Here is a 25,933-nt window from a genome sequence, read left to right as displayed (position 1 = left end):
CTGCAGATATAACATATATAAAAGTGGTCCTTTCCATTACATATTAGGCCCACCTTTAACCTATTTAATCTGATATTGCATACAACCATGAAATAATACAGTTAAACCACGTTTGATATAGAAATGAGAAAAATAGAAAACGTACCTTTTGGCCCTGGAACACCTGAGCAAGTGGAGCAACCTCACAGTTTTTATGAGCTCCAAATACTTTGCACATGGAGCATGTGGGCACTTCACAGTTCAGACAGTATATGTTAATTTTTTCATCTTCATGCTCTTCGCAGATTGGTTGATTGGACTTCCTTTCAGGTCTGTGAGAAAAAAAATCACAGCATATGTTAGCAAATTACAGCATATGACACATTTATTCTATTGATTTACATGAAAATTGAGAAAAATTAAGAAAATGGGTTTGGGTTAAAATTTAATGGCATACATATAGCAAGCACAGCCTACCTGCTTAGCACTTCAGTTTTTTATCAAGGTATTGCTTTGTACAAGTCCACCCATGTCCCTTTGGTCAGTAATTTGGTGATCTGAGAACCCCTGCTTGTGATATAGACGAACTATTCCCAAACACACCCGCTGCAGGCTCCCTATTGTCTCTCACAATTAGAAAGTTTGATATAAATGTAGCTGGGTGCTGCCACTGGCTGTGTGCCGCTCTCCTTCACCTCCCTCACCCCCTGTCTACACTGCTGGGTTCTGTGTAAACAGATTGGCTGCAGACTGTGGGCTTTCCCTCTCCCACTGGCTGTGCTGGGACTGTGTGAATTCCCCACCCACCCCCCAGCTGCCGCTTTAAGCAGGTACAGAGTGAATGAAGCATTGGGGGGGGGGGGGTACAGCTGCGGGATGAGTGTGTCTGCCTACTTTATCCTCCACTTGCTTCTGCCCCTGCTCCCCCTCCCTCCTTATCGGCTCTGAGTCAATCAAAGGGCAAAGAACTTGCTATATAGCGGCAGCTAAGGATATTGGGAACTGTAGTCCTTAAAGGAGAACCGCACAATACAAGTGAATGGAAACTATTGGGAATCTGTTGGGCTCTGGAACCCATTGCTGTATGTCTACAGCAAGGGAGAACCAGCAAGGACCAGAGCTGAGATTCTGAGCCTTTTGAGGACCTTTTTGTGAAGACTGAGCCACCAGGTCCCGGGTATCTGAGGACAGCAGAACGTCAAGTGATCTGGACCAGTTTTCTGTGTACCAAGAGAAGTAAGCTGAATCATCTGTGCTTATCCCAACACTGACACAGCTAATGCAATAGAGTCTGTTCCATACTTAGCAGCCCCTCAGCCATCCATTGCACACTCTTAAAGGGACATCTTGACGTGCAGCACCATACAGAAGGGCCCCAACGATAGCCATGTAGTACTCACAATTATGCACTAGGTACTTTAACAAAAAGGAGGGAAGAAGGGACAACGAGGGGGCAGCAACAGGACTTTATATGAAACAAGACACTGAGGGTCAAATAAATCAATCAATAAAATTATAATGTAATGGCGATGCACAGGGAGATAGTACAATAAATAAGTTAATGATAAATCAATATTATAAGAAGCAAAATTAAAAAATTATACATGATAATAACCTAATCAAATTCATATTATAGTATATACTATAATATGAATTTGATTATGTTATTATCATGTATAATTTTTTAATTTTGCTTCTTCCCTTCTTTTTGTTCAAATATCGGGGATGGAGCTCAGTGTACCGGATGGTCACGGCTCATATAAAGTCCCACCTGTATCTATTCTACATGCACTAGGTACTTTATGGGGGGTACCCTTTTTCATGAACACATACACACATCCACTATTGGGGCTGCATGTGTAGTGTGCACAGGAGGACTTTTATTTGGGGGGTTAGTTAATATCAGTACTCTTAACCCTGTTTACATCAGTTAAAACATTTTTTGGTTTAGCATTACTACAGTTCAGTTAATCGCCATCTTATGGGTCAGTGTTCACATTATCTAGTACCACATCTTTGAACGTGTTCATTTGCATGTTTGCTAATTAATGCATTGCTTAACTGCACTATTTACATCCATTTAATCTACCACCCTGTTGCTTGTGGCCTATGCGTGATTACATAACAGAGAGTTAGTGGGGACTAAGCAGCTTAAAGAGTCATGGCAGAATAGAGAACTCATCATATCCCGTGGCTCCTGTGGGGGTAAGCGATACATAAAAAATGTCAGTGGTAAAACATTTCACACAGCAACCAATCAGATTCAGAACTGCCTTGGACGTGCTTGATAATATTGGTAGTAGTAATAAGGGACGGTATATAGCACAGGAAGATGCTATATAAATATATATATTTATATAAAGATCCTCTAAAGGGTTCTCTGGATTTTTGGAGCAGAAACACAAATAGATTTTTGAAAATGAGTACTGTTCCTCTGAAATGTAAAGCTTTGGACAGTGTCTACTTAGTTGCAGGTTTTTATTTCTGTATGTAACCCTACTGGGGAGGTTTGCCTAACTTTCTATACCTGTGAAACCAATTACAAGAAACATGGGGGTGGGGGTGTTACCAGGACACAAAAGCATGGATAACAATAAAAAATATTGCCAGAAGTTCTAATCCTTCTTCATCCTACAATATGTTAAATGTGTTTGGTTTTGCTTGTGTCCCAGCTGGAAAGAATTTGCAACATGTCCTGCTCTAAATAAAAAAAAAAAATTTTGTTTTTATAAAAATGCATAATCTTTTTTTTAAAATATCTTGGCATGGTAGTGCTGTAGATTTTCATGGTGTCTGAATTTTTAGCATCCTTGAGAACGTGAAAATTTGTTGTTCTACATTCTCAATTACAATGCCTGAAACTCAAAGATATTCTTACGGCAGTACTGGTAAATACAAACTCAGAAGAAGTCATAAAGAGGGTCTTCGATAAATTAATTTCTTGCTCCAAATTCATGTACCTGACATGGTCCTGCTCGACCGCTGCAGTTATCACACAGACAGTGCCCAAGAAGTGCTGTAACTGGGTGGGCGCAGCCTGATAAAGATTGAGGGACACTAAATCCCTATCAGGTTTACTACCCTTGTGATTGACAGGGGGCAGTGGGCACATCCATAGCCAATAGACAGTCTGCTATTGGCTATTGGCTATGGAACCCATCCAATGCCCCCTGTCAGTCACAAGGAGAGAGCAGACCTGATGGGGAACTAGTCCCTCAATTTCTCCATCAGGTTTACCCACAGTCAGCATCACTGTTTTCTAGGAGCTTGTTGGCTGTCAATGTCAGTGACAGGTGGGGACAACCAGTGACATGCCCTCCCTGCTATATAGTGCACTTTGCCTGTCTCTGTGTGCCAACTTAAAGTTGGTCTTAAAGAGGAACTGCAGTCTGCTCACATAATTTGTAATAAAACATCTTTGCCATTCTGAAGCTTCCCTCCAACCACTTTACATATTATTTTATATATACTGTGATTCTGTACTTGCCAAATATGCAGCATAAATCTCCCTCCACTGAGTCTGACTGCATCCATTTTAACTGTGGGCAGCTGAAGCTGCTGCCTATTCACTTCCTGGATTTACACAGAGGCACACCTCCAGCTCTGCAGCTCTCATTGGCCCTCTTATGACTCATCCCCCCTCCCTTCCTGGCAAACTCTCACCAGAGTGAGAGAGAGAAAGCTGTGCATAATGTCATAAGCCTAGGCTTTTTACCACACGAGAAACAGGAAATAGGCTATATGAGGTATTTACTGGCAGAAAAAAAAATGTTTTACTATCCAAAGTTAAAACAACAAGGGAAGAAGATTTAATAGATGGTAAGATGAAAAAATGACTCACGGTTCACTTAAATTACTTCCAATTTCATCTAGGAACTTGAGGTAAATATATTTTAATGTGGTGCAGCCATAGTACCAAATTGTAAAAGTGGCATTAAAGTGGAACTTTAGTCAGAAAATGAAGTCCTGCCAGATTACTTCAGGCATGGCTCTTTTTGCAGGTATAGCTATGTAAACCATTAAAAAGAAGTGCCTGTGTTTCATCACATATGGCGACCCATCACATTTGGCTACCCGCTGGAGTGCTCATGCGCGACGCCGCCATATGCGTTCTAACACTTATAAAACTTTTGTCACTTTTAACATTTTTTTAAAAGCATTTAAAAAAATAAAAAATAAAAAGTGCTAAAAGTGTTTTTGTCACTTTTAACACACTTTAAAGTTTTAAAAGTGTTGGAACGCATATGGCTGCGTCGCTCATGCACACTCCAGTGGGTAGCCAAATGTGATGGGGCACCATATGTGATGAAACACCTGCACCTGCACTGTTTAAAATCCAGTAATACACTCAGGGCTGTCTTTAACATGGGGCAAACAGGGCAGCTGCCCCAGGCTCTGTTATTATTGGGGGGGGGGGCAAAGTAACTGCCCCTTGAGCCCCCACTACCTGCCATTGGGCCCCCAGAGGAAGTAGGAGCCCTACCACTTTGTATCCATTATCGGGGTACAGGCAGCGGAAGCAGCTGGTGCCGTATTTCCCAACAATAAGCCCAGGGGAGTGGTATTTTTAACACTCATTCCGAACTCCAGCAAGTTCTAAGGCAGAATCTCTCTAGCTAAGAACAGTTGCTCGGGAGTCAGGCTGTAATCGCTTCCTATCCTGTCCTGTCACTACCTTTCTCCCAGCCCCTCCCTCACTTCATCACATCCTCCTGTCCAATCCCACACTTTGCTGCCTTTTGGGTCCTCCTAACTCCGCCCCACTCCAACTCCCTGCACTGCCAACAGTGTGCTGTGAAAAGCGATCTATGAGCTGCTGGGCAGGAGATTTAATACAAGTATAGCTGTCCCTTTCTCCCCCCTTGCTCTCTCTCTCTGCCTCTCTCCATTTTTCCTCCCTCCTCTCTCTCCTTCTCTTCACTCTCTCTCATATCTCTCTCTCATATCTCATTCTCTCTCTTTCTCATTCCCATTCCCCCCTTTCCTTCCCCAGTCCTGTTCTGGGGGGGGGGGGGGGGTTGCCAACCCTGTCCCCCCCTCCCCAATGCAGCATTCCAGTCTGTCCATTGCTGGCTTGCCTTGGAATTAGAAGAGGTATAACATCAAATCTCATGATGTCTTTGATATGTAAGTCATCGTAAACTGTATTTAACCACTTTTACCACTTTAACCATGACCACTTTTCGGCAAGCATAGTGTAGCCTTATGCAACAAATCAGTGTTGTGTGCTGTATCCTCTAACAACCAGTCAGTGAGCGGTAATCATATGCTGTAACCTCTAGCAACCAGTCAATGAGTGGTAATGATATGCTGTAATCTTTAGCAACCAATTGCAGTAGCTGTCTGATTTGCTGAAGTAAGCTGATTTTAAGTCTATTTATTGTGTGTCTCAGAGCACCAGGGTGACCTTTTAACGCGTGGCAAAAGGGGTTTGTTTTTTAGGATGTTGGGGTTCAGAGCGAAATTGCATGGAGGGGGGCCCAAGAAAATGTTTGCCCAGGGTCCAGTTAATATTAAAAACGGCCCTGAATACACTGTTTCACCCTACTATGCACATGCTCAGTTGCTCTATATTTTTGGGCATTTTTAGGCACTGCTGAGTTTGTAGAGGCCGATCTGCTGACAACCTTGTAGTGGAATGAAACCCTCCTATCCTTTACAGCCAAGGAAACTGCTTTTGTTTGATCTGCAATGGCCATGGTGGTGCGCATGTGATCAGTTATCACTCCAGCCATTTGATGTTTGGTTGACAGTTTGGTTAAGGACACACGCAAATGTGACAGTTGGCAATTCCAACATTCCAGAAATGTAACTGTTTTTTGAAACTGTGAAATTGATGGGTTTAGTTCAACTTTATGATATACTGCTGTTCTGGGGCTCTGGGCTTCAGAAAAATGGCAGCATCCAGCTAGAAAAAAACAAACAATGCTGGAGGCAATTTATACAAATGCTAATTTTGGTAGCATAATTATTAATGTGGAATGTATGTTCCTTGCTAAAGAACTTTATTTTTTATCAAGTTGTTATAAATAGAGTTCTGCTATAATAAGAATTACCTAAATCTGCCACACATTTTGGTAAAGCTACTCAAACTTCCATGAGGGATTTTTGAATCTGATCATGGACCTTTATTAGGGCTTTACTGCCAGAAAATGGAGCAAATGCTTTATTGAGTTGCCCCCAATGTCTAGAGTATTTGCATACTGTATGTCACTAAGACCCCTTTCACACTGGGGTGGTGGGGATGGCAGCAGTAAAGCGCTGATAGTTTTAGCGCCACTTTACTGCTGTTATAGCGGCACTTTTAATGCCCGTTAATGGCTAAATAAAGGGTTAAAAGAGCCCAGAGAGCGCCACTGCCAATGCGCTTTTCATGTGCTTCGGCAGCGCTGCCCATTCATCCCAATGGGCAGGGGCGGTGTAGGAGCTGTGTATTCACCACTCCCGCACCACCCCAAAGATGCTTCTTGCAGGACTTTCTTTTCCTGTCCTGCAAGTGCACCACCCCAGTGGGAAAGCACTCAGACTTTCACTTTAAAGCATGACATGGGGGTGATGTGCAAGGGGGCTGTGTAATGTAAAGGGGTCCAGAGGTATGGGGGCTGTGTAATGTAACTGGGTCTAGAGGTGCAGGGCTGTGTAATGTAAAGGGGTCCAGAGGTGTGGGGGATGTGTAATGTGTTATTATTTTCATTTATTAGCAGGGGAATGCGGCCCCTCATGCGTTCACATACATTGAATACTCCCCTTAAGTGGAAAAAGATTGCTGACCCCTGATGTAGAGAAAAAATAATAAGGGTGTGTGAGAACTAGAAATGCATATAGATACTATGGAGAGATGCTGCTCCCAGAACTGTATAAGACATTAAGGGGTGCTGCGGAGAAGGGTAAACTGCCTGCCTCGATGACAGAAGCCATTATTATTGTGATTCCCAAACCAGAAAAGGATCCATTAGAGGTAGCTTCCTATCGGCCGATTTCATTACTGAATTTGGATGTTAAAATACTAGCCAAGGTTTTATCAAATAGGCTGAATCAATTTATCACTAAACTGGTTCATCCAGACCAAACGGGATTTATTCAGGGAAGAACTACTAGTATGAATATTAGAAGGGCATTCTTGAATATGCAGACCCCGTCAGAGAATATGGGGGCAAGAGCTATAATGTCACTGGATGTAACTAAGGCATTCGACAGTATAGAGTGGGAGTATTTATGGTGCGTATTGGAGAAGATAGGTCTCGGGCCCTCCTTTATTGGATGGATCAAAATGATGTACTATGCCCCTATTGCAAGGTTAAGGGTTAATAACAAGCTCTCCGAAAAGATTGAAATGAGCAGGGGGACAAGGCAAGGCTGCCCATTGTCTTCTCTGCTCTTTGCGCTGGCTATGGAGCCACTGGCAATAGCTGTTAGGTCGGACCCGGGATTACAGGGTTCCAAATAAAGGGAGAGAGACAGGAAAAGATCGCTTCATACGCGGACGATGTCCTCCTTTTTTTGGGGGATACCGATCAATCCCTGGGGCAGGCAGTCAAAGAGGGTTTCGGAAGATTTACAGGGTTAGTTATAAACTGGGAGAAATCAGAATTGCTCCGAGTCGACCCCCTAGATGAGGTGGCGGCGTCAGGGGCTCCCAAGGTAAGGGTGGTGGAAGCTATGAAATATTTAGGTATATACCTGACAGTAAACCCCGATCAGTATATTAATAAAAATTTAATGCCATTACTAAATAAATTTAAACGAAAGTGTGACGTCTGGAGCCGGCTTCCTTTATCGGTGGCAGGCCGGTGTAGCTTGATTAAGATGATATGGTTGCCTCAACTGCTGTACATCTTGCACAACGCTCCAGTATGGATATGTAAAAAATGGTTTAAGAAACTGGAAACCCTCTTTCGGGAACTTATCTGGAAGAAGGGTACAGCTAGGATCCGACTCCAGACGCTACAGCTTCCAATAGATAGAGGGGGTTTAGCGGTGCCGCAGCCTAGGAATTATTATTTGGCAGCGCAGCTCCAGCACCTGGCGGGTTGTGACTCGGAAACCGGAAGTAACTTAGAAAGAGGGATTATGCTGATAGGCGCCCCTCACAAAACAGTGGCTGAGGTATTAGAGGCTGACTCCTTCCGGCACAAAAATTCTGTAACTCTTATGATGGGTAAAGTGTGGAAAACAGTAAAAATATTAATGGGGTATACAGGGTTGTCAGAACTTACGCCGCTATGGGATAACAAAAATCTTCCGGAACTAACCCCAATAGGAAAGATTAAAACTTGGGAAAGACAGGGTATAACGAGGCTGATCCAACTCTATGACGGTAACACTCTAAGGTCTTTCTCGGACCTAAAGGAGGAATATGACTTACCACAACAATCCTTTTATAAATACCTTCAGCTGAGACATGCGCTGGCAGCCCAGTTTGGGGTACATATGCCAGTGTGGGATAAAATACTTCTACTTCGGAAGCTACCTACAAGGGATAAGGCCAGTGGGTGTATATCGGCAATATATAAACAATTATGTTAAAATTTTAATCAGGAAATGGATCACTCGAAACAGAAGAGGAGATGGGAAGAGGATTTGGGGGAAATATCAGATGAGCAGTGGAGGAGAATAATGGAATTAGGGCCAATGACATCAGTCTCCCCCTCACAAAAAATCTCGCACCTGATGCTGGTACATAGGGCTTACTATACCCCTAAGAGACTATACCAGTTTGGTAGGAGAGATAATGACAGATGCCCTAGGTGCCAAAGACAGGGAGATCTTATGCACATGGTGTGGCGTTGTCCAAAGTTATTTCGATATTGGCGGAGGTGTGGTGGAAACTATAAATAAAGTCTTTGAGGTAGAATTACAAATGGATCCAATAATCTGCGTGCTGCTGAGGGAATACGGGGCGTGGCCGGATGAGAGAGTGAGTGAGTGAGAGGACGCCCGGGCCTCGTCTCCCTTTGCTCCCTCGCTAGAAACCTGGATGTAATGCTTAATTCTGAGCACAAACAGCCCATACCATGACCGTCCTATCCTACTTTTTCCTACTATAACCTGCGGTAGCTGCCCGAGAGAAGCGGCGTCTTCGTTCCCGAGGCTGGTCGAGGAAGATCTCGCGAGGGGTCGAACTATCGCGAGAACACAGTGTCTCCGTGGAGCAGCGTAGTGTGAACGGCGTACCCGAAGGTAGCCGAGCGGATCCGAAGGGAAGCCCTGCCGCTGGTCCGAGTCAACGCGAGACCGCACATGCAGCATAGCGCCACGGAGGGCTGTTTGAAATCCGCTACAAGAACGGAGACCTCGGAAGCCGGAACCACAAAGTAAAGTACCTCAGTAGCCGGTGGCAACGGCCCTGGCTAAGCGGTAACACGGGGTGACGAGGAGGGGGGGGTGAGGAGTGAGCAATATAACTGAAGTGCAAGTGATAAGGCTTATTTAGAATGAACATTGGTAATAAGTAAGACTATATGAAGCTGACACCCCCCCTCCATCTCCTTACTCTTCCCTGTTCCCTGACCGGTAAAATTCTAACTGCTGGGTCGGATTGTGGATGGACGGAATAGGGAAGCAAGGGATCAAAGGCACTGTATGATTTAAGCCACTTAGTGCTATATCACAATTACATTAAAACTAAAAACTGTAACCACATCAACCCGGAGGTGGGTAAACACTTAGACCAAGGACGCTGTATTAACCGCATTATACTGCACTGAAATTACACAGAGCCCAGGGGGATCTGAGGGCCCTACCTATCATTGATACATAGCTTCCGTATTATTGTCATATTGCTAGTTAAAGCTGCTCCTAGGTGAAGACCATGCTTAGCAAAAGGGCCACGGAGGATACACTACATAGTGACGGGAATCAAAAAACCCGAGCGGGCAAAGAAAAAGCAAGCCAGGCCTCAGCGGCAGCAGCTGCAAAGCTTGAACGCTATGCTCATGCAACTTCACCAACCAGGAAAGGACACCACCAGTCAGCCGGGCAGGCAAGGTCACAAGGGGCGACCTCGGACAGGAGAAGTACTAGCCAACTAGCATCAAACCCTATTGCTTCACCTACCGGAAATAAAGTAAATAACCCGGTGTTAGTAGAGGGCACGGCAATACATAATGCAATAAGCCCACTAACATCTACATCATTAGGGGAAGGCGAACCTATGCTGCGTGACATATTGGCGGCAGTCAATGAATGTAAAGACTCTATTCGCGGCCTGGACAACCAGCTAACTAGCATTAAGACGGATTTACACTCCATGGGTCAATTGTTGAGCAATACTGTGGAGAGAACCACAGTACTTGAGGAAAGACTAAGTACGATTGAGGATGAGTTTCATCCACTCCAGCAAAAAATAATTGGATTACAGAAGCAAATTACCATTCAGTCATCAAAATTAGATGAAATTGAAAACAGAAACCGCAGGAACAATGTACGCTTGATTGGTCTACCAGAGGGGAGTGAGGGCTCTAATCCCATAGCCTTCTTGGAAAAGTGGTTTAGAGAACTTCTGGGGGATGACTCTTTTACAGCATTTTTTGCTATAGAAAGGGCATATAGAGTGCCAATTAGAGTGAGGCCACTAGAGGGCCGTATTAGGCCGCTGATACTGAAATTTTTGAACTATAATGATCGAGTTATCCTGATGCGAAGGGTCAGAGAATTAAGGGACATTTTCTACAAGGGGACTAGAGTGTCATTTTATCCGGATTTCTCACCGGACTTACAGAAGCAGAGGGCAGAATTTATCCCTATTAAGCGCACCCTTCAAGAACATAATATAGCCTATGCATTGCTATACCCGGCCCGACTACGTATGACCGCCCTGGGCTCAACCCTTTTCTTTAGTACCCCAAACGAGGTTAAGCGGTGGTTGGAGGAACATAAAGGGGACCTTTAGTGCCTCCCATCGTTATTGGGCTTGAGCAGCTGGGGATCCCTCTTGGTCCCCCCTCCTCCTCCCTCTTCTTCTCCTCTTTCACGCTCTCCCTTTTTTTTTTTTCAGGATTAAGTTGAGACCTATATGAAGTAGCAATTAATTAATAGGATTGAACGCACAAATAGAATCACAAGCCCATAAGTGGTATTTTTATTTTTTTGGGACACTGTAATATGCACAGTACATACGAGATTGACACGAAGGAAAAATTAATTACTTAGTATACTGTATGCACAATCTATGCACAAATGTATTTATAGCTTAGAGTTGGAGTACTTTTTTTTTTTTTTTTTTTTTTTTTGTTTAATAAATGGGATATGGCTATGCCAGGCCCCCCCCCTTTCCTTTTTTTTTTTTTTTCTCCCTATTCACTATATTTGGGTGAATTGAATAATAGTGCAACTAGTTTAGCACGTGTATAGGATCTAGGGGACAAGGAGTATTAAATATCGTCATTCGGGGAAATAGTACAACTTGTCGTTGTTTTTTTTTAAGTTAGGGTCCATGTAGGTTGAATTATTGAAGGAGGTTTATGGATGGGTTATCTGCAGGAGATTTTCTCGATGCAGGTTCCCTCCTTCCCCTCCTTTCTCTCTCTTTTTTTTTTTTTTTTTTTTAGGGGATGGGTCTAACTGAATGATTGATTTAGATTGGGCTGGGTTAAAATACCAGGTGTGGAAATAGATAGGATGGATTTCCAGGTGTAATAGAGGGATGGGGAGGCGGGGTAGGGCGCCCTGGGCTCCTGGGTGAATGCATAAGAGGGCCACTATAGAGACCCCTAGGGGATGCCCTGTTGGGAGGAGGAGAGGGGTCGGGGGGAGGGAGGAGGGTGTTGGGTGGGCAGGGGAGGGCGGGGGGGAGGGAGGGATGGGGGGATCTTCGAGCACACACTGTGGGTATGGGGGGCTGAGGGGGAGTGTGGGGGGGAGGGGGGAGGGGGCCTGTCGTGGGAGGGCGGGTCTCCCTCCCCCCCTCCCCCCCTCCCCCGACTAACCTAGCAACTACCAACGACTATGAATAGTGTAAGTATTATTTCATGGAATGTGAGGGGGTTGGGAGATTTAAAGAAAAGAGCAGCGGTTATGATGGAAACAGAGAGAGGAGGTCCTGGCTTACTTTTCCTGCAAGAGACGCACCTAACCCCCAGCACAGCTCCACAGCTAAACAATCGTAAATTCCAGACATATTACCATTCCTTCCATACATCATATTCAAGAGGTGTGAGCGTTTTAGTTAGGAAGGGCACAGATTTTCTGTGTAAAGAGTCCTCTATTGATGAGGAGGGGAGATTTGTTTTTTTATATGGTCTGATGAGAGGGCAATACTATATCCTAGCCAACATCTATATCCCCCCTCCCTTTAAGCTGGAGGTTATGTATAAACTGTTGGCGTTTTGCTTGGACAAGCCGGGAGTTCCGTGGATAGTACTAGGTGACTTTAATGAAATACTAGACGGGAGCCTGGATAGGTTTCCTAAACCTGACGGGGCTAGAGCAGGGCGATTGCAGGGATTTTTGTCCGAAATAGGATTGAGCGACCTATGGCGAACGAGATACCCTCAGGAGAGACAATATTCCTGTTTTTCTAGGACCTATTATACACTATCTAGAATTGATATGGTCTTTGGTAATAAAGAGGCAGCAGAGGTGGTACAGGAAATAGAATATGGGGCAAGGGGAGTCTCAGATCATTCCCCCCTGTCTATTACTGTGGCCCTGGGAACTAGAATAGGCTCAGGGGAATGGAGGATAAACCCTGGCTGGTTGGAGTTAATGGATAGCTCTAGCCCCTTCCTAGATAAGATAGGGGAATATATTCAAATAAACAAGGGCTCAGCTTCACCCGGAATGGTCTGGGATTCCCTAAAAGCCTATATTAGAGGCTTACTAATTCAACAAATCGCAATAATCAAAAGGAAAGCCCGAGAACAGGAGTCAGCAATAAGAAATAGTGTTGCTTTGGCGGAGAGAGCATATATAGAAGCCCCGTCACCTGTAAGTCAGAAGGTGTGGCTTGATAGCCAACAAGTTTATAAAATGTCTCTTTTAAAAAAGTCAGAAAACAGGCGAATATTTCATCGTCAGAACTATTTTGGCGAAGGAGAGAGGGTGGGTCGAGCCCTCTCCCTTTTGGTCCAAACCAATAGCTCTCCTACAACAGTCCAGGTGATTAAGTCGCCAAATGGCGACCTTGTCTCTAGCCCCCCTGCAATCATGAGAGTACTCCATGATTACTATAACAACCTATATAAATCAGTACTGCGGGGTCAAGACACTCTCGCTACTGACTTTTTACTCCAAGCAGCGATCCCAACATTACCAGCACAGGACAAACTGAGTCTTGATCTACCACTTACGCTGGAGGAGCTAAAAAAAGCAGTAGCCGCAATGTCTAATTATAAATCCCCAGGCCCAGACGGGTTGCCAGCAGAAATATATAAGCGCTATGGTGAAGCGCTACTGCCGGAACTCCTGAAAACATTGAACCATGCACTAGAGGTAGGTGAACTCCCCCCCTCGATGCTGGAAGCCAATATAATTTTAATACTCAAGGAGGGGAAGGATCAACAGGAAGTGTCATCATACCGGCCAATATCTCTGCTGTGTTCGGATATTAAAATCCTAGCCAAGGTCTTAGCAACCCGTCTAAATAAATACATCTATAAATGAATACATCCAGACCAGTCGGGTTTTATCCCGGGCAGGACAACTAGTACTAACATCAGAAGAGTCTTCTTAAATATCCAAACACCCAGGGATAACGATGGGTCGGGAGCTATCCTGGCCTTGGATGCGACTAAGGCTTTTGATAGCCTGGAATGGGACTATCTGTGGGGAGTGCTGGAGAGGTTTGGCTTCGGCCCTCAATTTATCCGATGGATAAAACTACTTTATAATAGACCTAGGGCAAAAATCAAGATGGGAACTGAGTTTTCCGAGGCTTTTCAGCTGGAGAGAGGTACAAGACAGGGGTGCCCACTATCTCCCCTCTTGTTTGTATTAGCCATGGAGCCCCTGGCTGTCCTGGCCAGATCAAGCCCGGACATCCGGGGATTCCGGCGCGGAGTAGAGGAAGATAAAATCGCCCTGTTCGCGGATGATGTCCTGTTCTTTATTGGAGATGTGGATTCAACCCTGAACAGGGTAGTGCAGATGATGGGGGAGTTTGGTCAACAATCTGGTCTTGTAATTAACTGGAGCAATTCAGCTCTTCTGCCGCTAACCAGATTTGGGGACCAATGGGCATCACCAACGGTTATAGGTCTAGAGATAGTGCCTAGACTGAAGTACCTTGGCATTTGGATCTCTGGGGAAGTGAACCAGTATCTTAATGAGAACTTAGTACCACTTTTAACAAAATTGAAACAGAAACTTAATAGGTGGTGTGGCCTCCCTCTCTCCGTGGCGGGACGCTGAAATTTAATAAAAATGATCTGGCAGCCCCAAATACTGTATATTCTACATAATTCTCCAATTTGGATTAACCAGAAATGGTTCAAAAAAATGGATTCTCTTATCCGGGACCTAATCTGGAAAAAGGGGCATGCCCGGATCGCCCTTCAGACGATGCAGCTTCCCGTAGCGGAGGGAGGATTGGCCATACCCCATTTGAGAGCATATTTTTTAGCTGCCCAACTCCAGCATCTAGCGGGGGCAGGGCTCCAAGAGGGAGGGCCTTCAAACCACAAATTGATGATGGTTGGGGCACCTCACAAGTTACTGGTTGAAGCCTTGGAGGCTAACTCATTTGCTCATAGATGCCCTACTAACATACTAATGAGGAAGGTGTGGTATAATGTAAAGCAAAGTATGGGATATGGGGGAGTAACCATCTATACGCCCCTATGGCATAACCGATCCCTATGCGAATTAAATAATATAGATATATCTCTAGAATGGGGCAGGCAGGGCATCAATAGGTTGGTGCAACTATACGAAGGGAATGTAATGAAAACCTTTGAAGCCCTTAGACAGGAATTTGATGTCCCCAATAAGACGTTTTATAAATATTTACAGCTGAGGCATGGTATCCAAGCTCAATATGGATCATTTGAGATTGAACGGTCTGAAATCCCCCCTGCTCCAAGGACTCATGGACCATAGGCAAGAAAAAGGTCAGATCTCCAGACTATATACAAAGATTAGGGGTAGGATCCTGAAGGGAGAGGGCCCGGATAAGAGCAGGAGGGGGTGGATAGGAGATGTGGGCCCGATAACTCAGAAACAATGGGACAAGATTCTTGCACAGGGGAATTTGGTCTCTATATCTCCGTCGCAGCGAGTATCACATCTGTTTCTTATATATAGGGTATATTACACTCCCTATAGATTGTGGAAAATGGGTAGGAAATCCAGTGATAGTTGCCCCAGATGCGGGGCATCTGGGGAACTTTTCCATATGGTATGGAAATGCCCAAAACTGTATGGTTATTGGCTAGAAATAGTACTTAGAATAAATAGGATTTATAAGATCACTCTGAAACCAGAGGCTAGGACTTGTCTATTGGGGATTCTTGAGGAGGATAGAATCCCCCCTTTAATCAAGCTTTCTGTCCTGAGATGTTTGTACCAGGCCAGACGGCTGATAGCTATAAATTGGCAAGCCAAAAATCCCCCGACAATCGAACAATGGGTCAACACAATTAACGCTACCATCTGGTGTGAGAGAGCAATGTTTATAAAACAAAATAATCTTAAAAAATTTGGGGCAATATGGAATCCGTGGCTGATCGACATGGGCTACCCCTTAGGGGAGTCCACTGAGAGGGTGGCCTAGTGTCTGCCGGATTGGATGGGGGTGATAGATCTCTCTCTCTGGCCTCCCCGGGTTTTTTTTCTTTTTTTTTTTTTTTTTCTCCCTTGCCTTTTATTCCAACAAGTGCTTATTACTCTCCAACCAGCCGACCATTATTGGAAGAGCTGGTACTAGCAGGGTGTGCTCGAAGAGGGGGGGGGGGTCAGGGGGGGAGATGGGGTGGAGGGCGAACCCGGCGTGAGTATGGGTTGGGTACGCCCTCGCCATTGTATTGTATATGTATGAAATGATGATTTTTGTGAACTGTGGAAAATATTGTTATTTTGTACGGAAACATTTTTCTCAATAAAGATGAATTATTTAAAAAAAAAATAATCTGCGTGCTGGGTTACAGGGAGGCGCGGGGAGAACAAAAATGCACCACGGTGGCAGTTGTGCGCTGCCTGTTCCAAGCACGCAGAATAATAGCACAAAGATGGCAGGCGGAGAGGGCCCCATTGGTGAGTGAATGCATCCAAGACATCAGTGAATTAATATGGAAAGAGAAGACAATTTATGTAAAAAGGGGGAACCTGAGAGAGTTCGAAAAAATATGGAGACCATGGGCTGATGAGATGGGGTACCCCATAGATTAGAAACGAGTAGGAGAGTTAAGATTAAAATTAAGAAAGGGGATGTAGACTTTAAATCATGCTATGAGTAAACCTCCCAAAAAAAGTAACACAAAGATGAGGTAATAAAGGCGAGAGAGACGGCGGGAAGGAGAAGAGGGTAGTGGGAAGGAGGGAAAGGAAGGAAAGAAGGGAGGAAGTAAAAGAAAAGAGATAAGGAGTTGGAAAGAAAAAATGAAAATCGCAGTAGAATGGTGGTGTCAAGGGAAAGGGGGGAGGAGGGATGGGTTAATGATATAGAGGATGATAATTTATAGAAGATAAGAATAACAGTAAATAGCATGAGAAATTATTTTTGTAATAGTGATATATTATTGTTTTTTTTTTTTTAAAAAGAAAGAAAAAAATGTCGACGTGTACTAAGATGTATTACAAATGTAAAAGAAAATGGAATAAAGATTATTAAATTTAAAAGCATAAAGCTACAATGATGTGAAGACGAGGAAGACGTAAATGAACGTAAAGTTGATTGGGGCCTCGTGAAAAATTTGCTGAAGTAGCATTAAAAAATAAATAAAATAAAAAGAAATAAAAAAAAGAAATGCATAGTATCTTGTCTTCATGAAACTATTTCTCCTGCCCCAGGAACTGGCTATCTATGCAGGTTACAATTATAGGAGGTCTACGTTGACCTTTCTTGGGTAGCAACTAACTCCTCCATGGGCACTTTTAATGGTGTTGGTGAAGCTTTCACTAATTAGTTATCCCTAGTGTCTCCGGTGGTATAATTAGGTAGTCATTCATTACTGAGATTGCTGGGTAAGTCCTTGTATTACCTTTGTTAGATTAATCTCATGGGATTACTCCTGTAACAGCCATCCAACATGCCTTTGCAGTCACATACACAAGCTATTATTAGTCCCAGCACAAGTCAATAACTTGTAATGCTAATGTATGTTACCATTTGTAAACATTAGCATACTCTTGCTGATACACAAGAAAAAACATTATAATCAAATGAAAATGCTTTTTATTGTTTTGTTTCTTTATTTAATTTGAAAAGAAATAATACGATTTGCATTACTGGGATATAATATTTTATATAAAAAAAAAAAAAAAGAAGAGTCCTGTGACATTTATAGGCATTCTACGGGAACATAATCAATTTTTAAATATCACATTATTTATTGAGTGGAATTAAGAAACGAATTGCCAAGCTCTAATTAATCACTTGCTTTCAAGAAGTATCCAATGAGTAAATGTCATATTATCAACACCTCCACTTGCTAGCCAGCAGGGAAATAAACTTGTGATTGTTCGGCTGGAAGGTGTGTACTCATTAGACCTGCTGACTCACTGGAACTCACAGAAGAGCTGTAAATCTAAAAGTACAAATCGGGTGGATCAATAAAATGACTGCACTGCAGAACGTCTTATGGCTTTAGGAGGGGTATCCGGGCTAAATGGGACTACAGGTGAAGACAACTTATTTTTGGAATACAGAAATCCATCACACAACTTCCTCTGGCTTAGTACAGATGATAGAAATCATTTTAGCACTGGCTTTCACATACAACCAGATATTATGGCCTTACTATTAATGAACCTATTTGAATGGTCATGAATGACAAGAGTTGGCAAATATTCTTTGAATAAAGACTATTTAGTTAACATTCTTTATTTATATTATCAAACATCAGGAAAGCATTTTGGGATCTTTTGTATGATTCAAGCTGTTCTAGGGAAATGAGTTCTTTCCATTTCTGTGGAGTTTGAAAAAAATTGCCAAGATGCTAGCCTCCCTTTATAAGTCAATAAAATATATCTAATTTTTTATAGTGTAGAGAATGGTTAAAACCCTTATCATTATTGAGCCACTTGTGTCCCATTGGAGTTTATTTTACTTACTATCCTGTAAAATAATAGGAAGTGAGGAAATAACTCTCTCTTCAGTGAGAGAAATCCCCTGGTAGTTTTCACCAGACTAGGTCTTCCCATTTAAAGTTTTCCTCTCTATTTCTGTTTTGTTGGCAACTAAAAATATAGGATTTTCTCTCACTTTTAAGCCCCAGTAAAAGTGATTACCAGGACAAATAGTGAGAGAATCTCCCCGACAGCTTTAAAAACCTGACAGACTATTTTCTACTCTGTCCAAAACTATTAAAAAATTTCTTTAGATAAATTTAATTTATCATTGTGTGTACTAAGTATGATACAACACCATTGTATTTTTTTTTTTATATTCAAGGAATATTCAAAGAATAGCTAGTAGTAGTTATCTATCTTCAACTAGATGTGTTCTTAATTTGTTGAAGACGTTTCACCATCACCACTAGTCGAAATGGATTCCTCAGCTTCTAGATTATAGAACAGGTCCATTTGAATATGACAAATTAGTAGCTATACCATGACATGAGAACATTCACAGACATCAAAAAATACTCACTGTATTTTTCCAAAATCCGCCTGTCCATGACCAGTCTATGGTTATCACTACAATAAACAATCTTAGTTTGAGAGTTTGAAAGCGACATAAAATGATTAAATACTACTACTGCAGAAAAGTTTTGGGTAACTGCAGGGAGATGAGTCGTTTGACATTAATCTTGGGAGGGGGATTAAGGGTTATACTAATCATTAAAGTGATTGTAAAGTCTTCTATAAAACATGTTATGCTTACATGCTTTATTGCAGTGGATTTGCACAGAGCAGCTCAGATCCTCCTCTTCTCAGGTCCCTCTTTGGCTTTCCTGGTCCCCCCCTCCTGTCCAGTGCCCACAAAACAAGCAGCTTGCTATGGGGGCACCAAAGCTGAGTCACAGCCCATTCAGACACGGAGCCCCGACCCAGCCGAGCCCTCTCTCCCCCCTGATTGGCTAGCCGACTTTGATTGACAGCAGCAGCAGTCCATGGCCCCATTGCTGTGTCTCAGCCAATCAGGAGGGAAAATCTCAGATGGCTGAGAAAGTTGTGGACATCGCTGGATAGAGAGGGACCTCAGGAAAATGTTAGGGGGGCATAGAATGCATTAAGATAAAAAATCTGCTGTCTTTAAAACCCCTTTAGCCTCCCTGGTGGTATGATTATGTCAAATTTTTAATGCTGAAAGTGGTACAATTGTTTTCCATGGAAATTTGGCGTTTTATATTGTAGGACTGTAATTCTTAGGAATAACTAACTTGTCCAAACAAGAGTCTAGTAGACATCCCGGGTATGATAAAGTTTGAATCACAAAATCTTAAATGACTTTTTCTCGGTTGGTGGGCTGTAGTCCATGAAGTGATGACCAGTCAAGCGTTCCGTGTTTACAACTCCAGCAGCACAATGTCCAGCTCTATTCACAGCCATTAGTGTTTGGTGGTTCAGAAAGATCAGTTTGGCAACTTTCCAAATAAAGTCAGCATGAGCCACAGGCTTGTCACGCTTTTTTTTGAGTAGAATGTAGGCATTCCACAAGCATTGCTCAAGAAGATGCCTGAAGATCTTCTTGTAGTACTTTTTTTGTTGTTTTCTCATTGCTGGATAGAATGTCATTGCTTGGTCGGCTCTGTCAACACCTCCCATGGTGTTGTTGTATTCTATCACTACTTGTGGCTTCATGATGTCTTTCCCACCTTTTGTGCGTATCATATCATCAGTGAAGGTATTATGGATTGTACTCATTAGGCACACATCTTTTTTGTCACGCCATTGCAGTGCCATCATTTTGCCTTTCTTCCAGGCAGCCATTTCTCCAGTCTTGAACTTCTTATTGCCAAAGATTGGTGGCATGTCACGCCGTTTAGCCCTAATGGTTCCATAGGCATAAGTTTTGTTCTGTAGAAGTAACTCATAAAGTTCAGGGGATGTGTAAAAATTGTCTGTAGTTACACAATGGTCCTGATTTAGCAATGGCTCAATCAGTGAAAGAACGGAAGATGTTGCCATACCATAATTGCTGTATTTTGGGTTGAATTTGGATCCTATCCCAGTATATAGGACTGAATTCCAAATGTAGCCAGTTGTCGATTCGCATAGCATGAAGGATTTTACATCAAATCGTGCTCTCTATGATGCCATGTATTGCATCCAGCTGGGCCTTCCCTTGTAGGCCATGAGACTTTCATCTATGCTGATGACTCTATCTGGCACATAGCTCTGTTGGAAATTCTTCAGAATCATTCATTCATCTTCATTGTTTTGAAAGTGCAAAATATTTAATTATTGGGAAAAATTTGTACTTCGACATGATCATGCCAAAGAATGGGGTGGCAGGTAATTTATTGGTTATCCAATACCACGTCTGCTGGGGTTTCCCCACCACTCCCTGAAAAATTATTAGACCCAGAAATTTCCAAATGTCATCTTTGGTCGCTGGTTTTTAACTTTCTACTTCTTGAAAACTTCATAAACCGCTTTTGATGTAGAGGCACGCTTTTTGGATGCCATGGTCGTTCTCCAGTTTCCAGGCAGAAAGAGCAGTAAAACTGCAGGCAAGGGCACTGGACAAAGCACTGGGGACAAACTGAGGTCGAATGATTTGATACAGTAATGTAATCCAATAAGATTACAATGCATTGCGTGTGTTGTGATTTATACATTTTGAGTTTGCCACCGGTTCCACCCCCTGCGTTGTGGTGCTCACAGGGAAGGGAACCCGGAAACGTACAGAGCATTGGGCGGATAATACGGCCGAGTACATCGTGGGATCGTGGGTACAAGGTAAGTCACCTCTTCCAGGATCCTGCAATGCAGTCCTGAGTGTGGCCCGGGGTTACCGCTAATGGTACTGAAATTTAGCTCCTGGCCACACTCGGGAATACCGCCAAGGAGGTTAGGTATGGGGTACAATCAGCTTGTGAATAAAGTAGATATGAACAATTTAGGGTTGCAAAACCTGAGTTTTTATTGTTGTTTATATGTTTGCAGTTACTATTATTTTCATCTAGATTTAACAAACACTTCTCCTCTTAGGAGTTTCTTTTTTTCAATGCCTTTGGTTTGTTATAACAGTCTCAATGATGGTTAAAGTGGTATTAAACCCAAAACCAGAAATGTGATATATTGCAGCTTATCAATCATCAGATGTGGTAACTGTATTAGTTATCTTTTTTAGGCTTTTTCACCTGATGATCTGGCTAGTAACATACCTCCTGTATTATAGTGTCCCCATTCTGGACCACATGAGGCATAGCAGACAGCAGCATTGTCAGTATGGAGGGCAGGGTAAGGTTAAATGTACTAGCTGATTTAAATACACTGACACAAGGCAAACTCCATTTAACACTTTATAATCAGTTATAACAAAACGTTTTATCTTTTGGTATAAAAGTTTTACATAAATGCTGATCACTGTAAGCACCCCTATCATGGTTAAATGGTTTGTGCCATCTCTGTAACTGATACATCTGGAAGAGAGCTTGTTCTTTTGAAAAACAACATATTTACTGGCTAGAACATCAGATGAACATAGATTAAAATAAGGCTAAAAAGAACACTAATGCAGCTATCACATCTAAGAATTTGTAGGCTTCAATATAATAAATGTTTCTGGGTTTATTAATGCCCAAATTTAGCTACCGCTCATACTGGAGATGAAATGTTCCAGTGTCCAGCAAGCTATCTTAGACAATGGGCCTGACAATGACAAGTTTTAAGATTTTCCTTCAGTTTCAAGTCGCAGTGATAGTGGTCACAGGACAAATAGGGGTTGATTTACTAAAACTGGAGAGTGCAACATCTTGTGCAGCTGTGCATAGAAACCAATCAGCTTCCAGGTTTTATTATCAAAGCTTAATTGAACAAGCTGAAATTAGAAGCTGATTGGCTACTAAGCACAGCAGCACCTGATTCAGAATGGTCCAGTTTTAGTAGATCTCCCCCATAGAGGCAGCCATGTTCAAGTGCCCAGCAACTACAAGAGGAAAGAGAGAGACCTGCAGAAAGGTTTCTTTGCTGTAAAATACAGACTACCTTTCCCCAGTAACTCATTCTGGTGCACATTCAGCCCAAAAAGGACTGGATGCATTTTGAAAAACACAAAACATCTACAAATTTCTAATGTTCTTATTTTTTTTTTAATGCTGAGACAGCATGTGTGTTCAGCATGAGGTTGAGGAATGCACAGGGGGAGCAACTATCTGACTTCAGATGACTTCCCAGCTACCCTTTAGCTGAAAGTCATGCACACACAAAGGAAGCAAAGGTAAATAATAGAGTAATATAAATAAAAGAGCAATGTAAATCTATCATAGGTAAGTCTGTGCACTGTTAATAACTTGATTGATTTGCCTGATTTGTGAATTAATTGGGTCTTCTCTACCCAAAAGTTCTCTTATTGTTTGTAAGGACTTATTCCCCTCACAATCTGTATTACAGTAATGCATAACAATGCACTAGGGTTTATTTACTATAGAGCTAATATGAGAATGGGAGAATAAATACTCTCAAAATAGCTAAAACACGGCTAATTAGCTCTAAAATGAATTTGCTTATGGGAAAAAAATACTCCCAAAATCGAATTCACTATAGCTCCCAGACAACAGAGACCTAAACATTAGTCGTGCTAGAAACATGGGAATTGCACATGGAAATAATGTTTCGAGCATGACATGATAGCCTAAATGGTACTTAAATATGTGGTATATTGTTTAAAGACGATCTGCTTTTAAACTGCTTAAATAAAGTATATATAATATAAACTATATACATATATATACAGTATGTATATATATATATATATATATATATATATATATATATATATACATATATGTATGAAATATCATTGAAAGTCTTAGAAGAGATAAATTCCCCATCTTTCTACAACTATGTACCAGCACAAGTGAGCATGCTCAGCAATGGCGCCCCATCTAAGGTGGTGAACATCTAAGGTGGTTTCATTGAATATTGTCTATCAATATTCTTTTTTCAGTCCAAACCACTTAACTAATGTGTCACATTTAATATATAGGTCTCCTTTAAGATGGTCGCCATTGTTTTGATTATCACTACATTTCAATATTTCTTTCCTTCCAATATTTTGCCTTTTCCTTTTAATTTACAATTATATTAATAAATATAGATTTTTTACTTCGCTGTAACTCCACCTAGCTGTTTTCAGTTACGTGCTAGTGTCAGCGCTTATGTCACGGTTTGTGATATACATTCAGACCGTTCTGTGTGATATTGGGCTATTTCCTGTTTCAGCACTCCAGAACGAGGCTTGTAACACACTTGCCGGTGCCATTTTGGTCTCAACTAGAAATAGCATGCTAACCATCTGGACACACTTCTTGCCCAAAACCAGAAGTAACCTCAGAAGTGTCTGTAATGAGCGTCAGAGCTGCTTTTCATTATGGTGGGCTCATATATCAGTAACTACTATGGAACAGCACCCAAGATGATACCCGTTTAGGCGAAACACATCGGTTTGTTACGCTGATCCCCTGGTTACTGTCTGATTTGAAGCGCTTGTTTTTACTTTGGAAATGTAAGTGCAATTCTTATGTATACATAATAAATATTCCTTACGGAATTACACTATGTTCCCTGTTCTTCCTCTCTTTTCTCCTCCTGGTTGGGTTAACTTGCCCATTTATTAACCTGCTGCATCCATCGCTGCACTGGGACTTGCTTGTGTTGCTTCATGTTTATATTTTGGACATTACTTTTTCACAGGATTATATGTTCACATTGATTACTAATTTTCTTCACATGTCAATTTTACTTTTGATATTGATTATTATCTGTTTAGCACTGCACATTTTCCATATTTATTTCTGTTTATTTTACACTTTTGTGCTGGCTGCTACTGTCTAGACAACGCAGTATATTTTGTTACTCAGGTCATATCCCCCCTCATGGGATATAAAAAGAGTGAGTTGCGGTCATATTGGTCCACTGACCCAATGCACCATATGCCAGTGTTCTCTGTATCCGTGACCAGGGGTAGATACGAGCAGATCTTGCGGTTCATGCATTTCAACAACAATGAACTCTGGCGTCCTCATGGAGACCCTGGATATGATTGGCTCTACAAAATTCGGCCCCTCGTAAACCACTTCAACCAATGTTTTGCAGACTTGTTTTCTCCCCATAAAGTTGTCTGTGTTGATGAGTCCCTGATTACGTTTTCTGTCTGCTTGTCTTTCAAACAGTATCTTCCCAGCAAGCGTTGCAGAAACGGGGTCAAGATGTATAAGCTCTGTGACAGGGCCACAGGCTACACATGTAGTTTTATGGTTTACGAGGGAAGAGAGGGAAGAGATAATCACGTAGAGCCCACAAACAGACTACATAGGGAGTGCTGGCAAGATTGTCTGGGACTTGATGTCACCCTTAGTCGGAGAGGGGTACCACTTGCATGTGGACAATTATTACACGAGCGTGCCACTTTTTAGTCACTTGTTTGATTATCAGATTGGAGTGGCACCATGCGACCTAATTGCCGGGACTTACCCCAGAGGCTTGTAGATTCCCGTCTTAGGCTGGGGGAGAGAGCCAGCCAACTCCAACTTGTTCAATTAAGCTTTGGTAATAAAACCTGGAAGCTCATTGGTTTCTATGCAGAAGTGAGCCTGATTTTGCAATTTCCAGCTTTATTAAATAAACCCCATTGTGTACTTAAAAGTGGGGTATGCCTGTAATTTGCTCGCTGTGAAGTGGAGGGATAATAAGAATGTTTTCGTTCTTACCTTCCTTCATGCAGACACGACGGTCCAAATTCCTACAGCCACTAGTGTTGTGGAAGTCCCTCTGTGTCCAAGAATATAACCAAAATATGGGAGGGGTGAACCTCAACGACCAGTTGTTGGCGCCGTACCTAGTTGCCCGTAAGGCCAGATGCTGGTACAAAAAAGTGTCTGTTTATTTATTTCAATTGGATTTGCTGAACACTCATGTGCTATACAGAGCTTCAAGATGGACTGGATCCTTCCTTAAATTCCAGAGATCCAGACGGTGCTCCACCTCACCTTCCCAATCCAAATGCAGTAAGCCAGCTGCATGAGAGGCATTTTCCGTATGTCCTCCCGAGTACCCCTACCCAACGAGCCCCCCAAAGAAGATATTGTGTTTGCAGCAAGCACGGATATAAGCATGACACCCGCTATTATTGTCCCTCCTGTCCTGACAATCCTGGTCTTTGCATTGGTGAATGTTTTGAACGCTACCATACACTAGTTGAGTATTAGCGTAGGGTACAGCACTGCACAGACTAGGACACACTTTCACAGGGTCTCCAAAGATGCCATCACATTTTGAGAGACCCGAACCTGGAACCGTTAGGCCGCGTACACACGCGGGGACTGTTCGCTCAACTTTGTCCGTCAAACAGTTTCAGCGAACAGTCCGCTCAAAATTAGCATGGACGGACTTGCCCACACACGACGAACGAACAGTTTGCTGAAACCGTGCGCGATGACGTGAACGGCACGTACGACGGGACGGAAAATACGACGTCCTATACACTGCATTACAACTTTCGGCGTGTAAATCCTTTCTGAGCATGCGCGGAACTTAGTTTGACGAACAAGCCTACACACGAGGGGACTGTTCGCTGAAACCAAGTTTCAGCGGACAGTTTTTCGGAATTTCCGAAAAACTTTGTTCAGCAGACTGTTCGCTGAAACTGTCCGCTGAAAGCCCACACACGGGCGGACTGTCCGCCGAAACA

The 25,933-nt window shown here is 42.6% G+C and overlaps 1 protein-coding gene across 3 annotated transcripts in view; it reads right to left on the bottom strand.

Annotated features, from left to right (window-relative positions):
* TRIM55 (tripartite motif containing 55) overlaps positions 1–25,933 on the bottom strand; it is a 223,722-nt gene that overhangs the window by 164,059 nt on the left and 33,730 nt on the right. For all 3 annotated transcript variants that reach the window (XM_077492805.1, XM_077492808.1, XM_077492806.1), the window contains exon 3: positions 146–311. In XM_077492805.1, coding sequence (XP_077348931.1) covers positions 146–311 — 166 coding nt within the window. The remainder of the gene's footprint in view (positions 1–145; positions 312–25,933) is intronic.

This window comes from Lithobates pipiens, unplaced genomic scaffold (genome assembly GCF_037356315.1).
Source record: "Lithobates pipiens isolate NorthernLeopardFrog02 unplaced genomic scaffold, aLitPip1_a1.2 Scaffold_19, whole genome shotgun sequence".
Lineage (NCBI taxonomy): Eukaryota > Metazoa > Chordata > Amphibia > Anura > Ranidae > Lithobates > Lithobates pipiens.
Note: the sequence above shows the minus strand (reverse complement) of the source record. Positions and strands in the feature narration are given on the sequence as shown.